The 5644-nt window shown below is 60.4% G+C and overlaps 1 protein-coding gene across 1 annotated transcript in view; it reads right to left on the reverse strand.

Moving 5' to 3' along the window:
• Window positions 1–2: 2 nt before the first annotated feature.
• Window positions 3–5644, reverse strand: part of LATS2 (large tumor suppressor kinase 2) — a gene marked incomplete at its 3' end in the record, with an annotated part of 69188 nt that continues 63546 nt past the window's right edge. Inside the window, exons 6-10 of the mRNA XM_023530717.1 lie at window positions 5156–5639; window positions 3669–4251; window positions 2729–2911; window positions 1361–1467; window positions 3–407 (exon numbers count right to left, since the gene is read on the reverse strand). Of these exons, the coding sequence (XP_023386485.1) occupies window positions 3–407; window positions 1361–1467; window positions 2729–2911; window positions 3669–4251; window positions 5156–5639 (1762 nt within the window). The remainder of the gene's footprint in view (window positions 408–1360; window positions 1468–2728; window positions 2912–3668; window positions 4252–5155; window positions 5640–5644) is intronic.

Below are 5644 nucleotides of genomic sequence, written 5' to 3' on the forward strand. Positions count from 1 at the left end.
TCCGCGGGCTTCGGGCAGCGGAAGGGGTAGCCGTTGTCGTCGAAGAACCGCCGGAAGGTGAACTCGTAGAACGCGTGCTCGGGGTGCTTGCTGCTCGCCGCCGTGAGCGTGTCCCAGGCCGCGGCGCCGTCCTCGCCGGCGTCGTTCCAGGGGCTGTCCTCCTCGACGGGGTCAAAGTTGGAAGTGTCCATGGGGTGGCTGATCTTGGGAACGTAGGGGGCCGGCTGCTTGCGGATGTCGCTGGAGAAGTCCGTGGTGGCGAAGAACGGGTGGGCCTTCAGGTCGTCAGCCCCGCCCCGGCCCAGCCGGCGGTCCGCGGCACAGCACAGCCTGGTGATGAGGTCCCGGGCCTCGGGGCTCAGCTTGACCTGGGCCGGGATGTGCAGCGTGCTCTCCCAGTTCACCACCTCAGGACACAGAGCGGCACAGGGTTAGCTTCTCCCGCCTCTCGGCGACACAGGCGGCTCAGGGGCAGCGTGTGAAGACGCGGCTTGCACGCCGCTTTATTTCCCGGTGGGGGAAAGTCAGGGCCCATGCGGAAGCCGCAGCGGTGGCCCTGAGTGGCTAGAGAAGCTCCGTGCCGTGCCGTCTGGCAGGGGACACATGGCCCAAGGCCAGGGAGAGGAGAGAGACAGGTTTTCGCCCACCGGGAGGCCGCTCAGCAAAGGGACCCAAGCTCTCCACAGAAGTGAAGAGGCTGACCCCACCACTTGTCCCCCTGGCTATGGCACTGACTTCGGGTGAACTGCCTGGTCCCCATCCAACGCTCACTGCGGCCAAGATGAGGTCAACCGGGGTTTGAAATTAAAAGGAAAAGGAACCTCAGAGGGGATGAGCCTTCTGGCCCACGGCTTTGGCCTCCTGTCCCCAACACGCAACAGCACGGCCAGTGTCTGGATGTCCAGGGAAGACACGTGTCACGTGTGCCACTGTGGGAGACAACCTAAGGGACTTCGCTGTTCACCCTCTGAACCAGGGTAGAACCAGGCCGACGTAACCGGCCACTGGGGGGCGACAGGCCTCGGGGGGCGGTGGAGGCACGTGGGTGTAGGGGGGACGCTGGTGTGAGCCTGAGCAGTGGCGGTAGAGCTAGAACCATAAGACTTCGCTGCTCACTGTTCTCCACTGACGCCAAGACGGCAGGTGGACAACGATTCATGTAAAATTTCACACACACGTCCATGTTAAAACTCAGGTCTGACCCTGTGGCTTATTAAAACGAAGTCATTCAAAAAAAGTTACAATAATGATACTTTAAAAAATCCCGTTATGCACAAGCAACATTCCCACAGGACTCGGAGTAAAAAGGCCGGGACACCATGCGTGTCCGTGGCGAGCACATGCGTCCCCGCCCCGTTACCTTCAGCTGGGTCTCCGTGGGAGTCGCGGCCAGGAAGGGCGGCTGCCCCACCAGCATCTCGAAGAGGATCACGCCCACGCTCCACCAGTCGCAGAGCTGCGTGTACCCTGCAAGGAAAGGCCGCTCAGCACCAGCACACACGTGCTCTGCCGGCGGCCGCACAGGCCTCAGCGCCGACCAGCTGTCCCCGTGTCACATCACGCAACAGAAAACCGGCGGCACGTGTCTCCCCGCCCGGGTGGCTGAGAGCGAAGGCTGGGCCAGCACATGCCGGGGTGCCCGCAGCCTTCCCGTGGGGAGGGGACAACCCCTCGCTCCCTTATCCCCAGTCACTAGTCTGCCTTCATGACCAGAAAAGACTTCTTAATTTAAAAAGATTACTGTTGCCATTAACAGAACTTTAAGAACAAACAGACACAAATTAAAACAGTAGAAACAGAAAACAGGAAGTGCTGAGATCTGTCAGGACAGGGGCCGCCAGGCACAGGGCCTCGGGCAAGGCTCCCTTGGGGGTTCTGGAGGGAGCCGAAAAAAACCGGGGCGGGGGGCACCCCGGCAAAGGGGTCCAGTGCCACCAGAGACACGGCTTCTGCGAGGCGCTGAGTCCCCGCAGAGCTGAGGGGGACACTTGGCCAGGCCCGGCGAGGGGCCACATGGCAAGGTCACATTTGCTTCGGTGTCCTCCCCCTTTCTTTGGAGCCTTGTGCCCAGTCCAAGCTGGACTCCAGTCCTGATGTCACCCTTCTCCAGGGCTGCCAGCCGCACTCTCTCAGGCCCTTCGGCCCGGGGGTACTCCTCCCACATACCCAGGACCCCACCTCGAGATCGTGAGTGGGCAGAGGTCACCACTCCGACCACCTCTCAAGGCAGGTGCCTCACAGTGGGCTCTGACGGCCTCCCAGGGAAGCTGACAGGACCCGCCCTGCTGCGCACTCAGCCAGGACGGCGACCCCGCCGAGTACCGGTGGCTGTGCATGACCGTCCCCAGCCTTATGCTGCTGGACGAGGAAGACCGTGTTTGTCCTCTGTCACACTCAGTAACCGGCTGGGGATGGTCCAGCCTGGCCTGGGGCCCGCAAAGGTCAGGCGGGGGCAGACTGGGTGCTGTCCCCAGGACAGAGTCGTTTGCCCCAATGACTGGCAAAAGCTCTGGGCGAGTCCCCGGGTCCCAGGAAGGAAGCCCCCCAATCTCTCGCTCTGCAGCTGCAGGAAGGGCAGGAAGAAGTGGCCCAGGGCTGCGTGTCCAGCGCCCCAGAGCAAGGGCAGCTCCCAAGGGTGTGCGGTGACAGTGGGAGTGTCCGGCTCAGAGAGCGGTGGCTGGACGGACGGGGGCCTGGGGTGGCAGGACGGGGGCCGCGAGGCACCCACCTTTCCGGAGGAGCACTTCTGGAGCGATGTAATTCGGGGTCCCAACCAGGGAGTGCGCCAGGCACCGCTGATGCTGCTTCCTGGCCCTCTGCTCCAGCGTCTTCAGCCTGTCCCCGCAACGACAGTTGGACACGTCGCCCCACAGGTCCCCGGGCTCCATGCTGTCCTGTCTGACGTGGCTCCCTGTCAGCCGGGAATCGGGTGGGAAAACAAGAGGACACGAACAAGGTGACTCTGCGCCGTGCGACACCGTAGCAGAGCCAGAGCGGCAGCCGGACACGGCTCGGCTCAGCTCCAGACACGCTGAGAAGGGACCCGCCTGGCCGCCCCACCCGGCAGCGCCGCGCGGCCTGCGGCTCTGGGCTGGGTGGCTGCGTGGCCGGTGCCCGGGAGTGCCTGTGCCGCCCAGGCTCACGCCCGGGGCCGGGCTGGGGCAAGCACACAGACGTGCTTACGGTGACATGGAAAAGCACAAGAGGATTTAAGAACCATCAACAAAAACAACTCAAATGCCATAAAATGGGAATGTATTAAATGGCTTAGGATTAGTTTTTTGGGTTAAAAATTGGAGCCGGAGCTAGGGTCTTAAAGTAGATACTTATAGAAGCGAGCCGTGAGTCACGTGACAGCCAGCTGGCTTTGATTTTTCTGGACAGAACTGCAGGCGATGGAGGTAAACTACACCCATCCCTAGGCAGACCGGGTACCAGGGACGCTGTGGACCGGGCAGGGGCTGGACGACGGGGCCCCCAGGGGCCTGAGGCTCTTGCCAGGCTGACTCCAACAGACCAAGTATGGTCCCGGCTCCCCGGGGCTGGCCGCCCTAGAACCCTCACAGCAGAAGCGAACCCCGTGGGGAGGGAGGCCAAATCATAAAGTGACGTGTGACAGCCGCGTCACCGCATCGGGAGCCCGGCCGAGGCCGTGCCTGGGACGGTACCTCTCTGGTAGTACTTGGAGTTGTGTGTCCACCTGAAGCCTGTGCAGAGGCCGAAGTCCGTCAGCTTAATGTGCCCGTCGAGATCAATGAGGATGTTGTCCGGCTTGATGTCTCGATGGATGAAGCCCATCTTGTGGACGCTCTCGACGGCCAGCGTGAGCTCCGCAATGTAGAAGCGGGCCAGGTGCTCGGGGAAGACCTCCATGCGGATCAGCAGGCTCATCATGTCACCCCCGGGGATGTAGTCCATCACGAAGTACAGGCTGTCCTTGTCCTGGAAGGAGTAGTACAGCTTGACCACCCACTCGTTGTCCGCCTCGGCCAGGATGTCCCTCTCAGCCTTGACATGGGCCACCTGGTTCCGGTCCAGAACGTCCTTTTTGCGCAGAGTCTTCATGGCGTACAGGGCGTGCGTGTCCACCTTGCAGGCCAGGCACACCTCGCCGAAGGCGCCGACCCCCAGGGTTTTGACCCGCACAAACATGGACTTGTCCATCTTGGCCCTCTTGAGCCTGTTGTGGTTGGACTCCTTCTGGTACAGGATCCGCCTCATCTGCTCCCGCTCTGCCTCGCAGAGGCCGGCCTGTGTGGGGACACGGGGCCATGTCAGAGAGTCCGGCAGCGCTGGGCCGGAGCCATGCCCTGGAACTGAGGGCTCGACCCTGTCCACAGGACGGGGCAACGGGGGGACGGGGGGACGGGGTGGGGGGAGGGAATGGCTCCGACTCCTCTGCGAGAGCGCACAGGCTCTGCTCATGACCACATACAGACACAGACCTGGAGCCCAGAGGGACAGCCAGACACTTCTGTCTCCGGGTGGCTTTAGGCCCTAAAAACTGAAGGCCATGGTTAACAAAAATCAGTGGGAAAAGAGACACCGAATTATTGGAACTCTAAGAGCAACCTAATATTTTAATAGCTCAGGGGATAGGAAAACAGAAAAAAAAGTCGATGAAAATGAGAGAGTAGAAAAGAACACAAATTTTATTTTTAGAATTTGAAATTACTGGTTTGTATGATTTCAATTTACTATAACATTTAATTTAAATAATTTCATAACTACTTTCTCTAGCAGTTTGGTGTCAAGAAAGATGTTAAAAACATTTGTTAATAATAGACTTAAAGGATAAGTGAATCACTACTATATTTTTCTTTATAAATTCCACAATTTCCATTTATAAAACCTCAAACTTTGTTTCTATCGTTTCTAAAGTACTAATTCGTAAGACGAAATTTGTTTCTAGTAGGGAAACATAACAATCAATCCATTTGGTGACATTTCTGTTGGCACATGGCACACAGCCACCCCTGACCTTGATGCCAGGGTGGAAAGGGAAGGGAGGTTGCCACACCTGTCATTTCTCTAGGTGGGTGGCGTGCCCAGGCCACCGGACACGCAGGAGATGCAGAACACAAAGCAGACATGGAGGGGCCGCTGCGGGCCCTGGCTGTGGGCTTGGGGGACAGGAGGAGGAAACGGGCCTTACCCTGGCCATCTCCTGCTCCAGCTGCAGCCTGCGGTGCACCTTCTGCTGGTAGGTCTTGATGACGTTCTCCACGTGCTGCTCCATGAAGAACTTGAACGCATAGGGCGAGTAGCTCTTGATCCGAGACTCCCTTTTCTCCTCGTCTCTGCCGTTTTTGCGGACAGGGACGGGGGACGTCTGGATCTGCTTCTTATCTTTCCCGGCTCGGTCGGCCTTGGAGCCTTTGGGGTCCGGGTCGGCCCTGTCGGGGGGCTCGGCCTGCGTGCCCCGCAGCCGCTGCTCCACCCCCGCGCACAGGCCGTCCATGTCCACCTGCTCAGCCGCGCCCCGTAGCAGCAGGTGCTTGGGGTAGGGCGGGGGCGGGCACCGCACGTCCACGTCACGCGGGTAGGCACCGGCGCCCAGGGGCAAGGGGTGCTCGTCCACGGAGTCGGGCGCCTCGGGCCCGGGGGCGGGCCCTGGTGGCGCAACCCAGGCCGGGTGGGAGGG

Source organism: Pteropus vampyrus, unplaced genomic scaffold (genome assembly GCF_000151845.1).
Source record: "Pteropus vampyrus isolate Shadow unplaced genomic scaffold, Pvam_2.0 Scaffold52, whole genome shotgun sequence".
In the NCBI taxonomy this organism is placed as follows: Eukaryota; Metazoa; Chordata; class Mammalia; order Chiroptera; family Pteropodidae; genus Pteropus; species Pteropus vampyrus.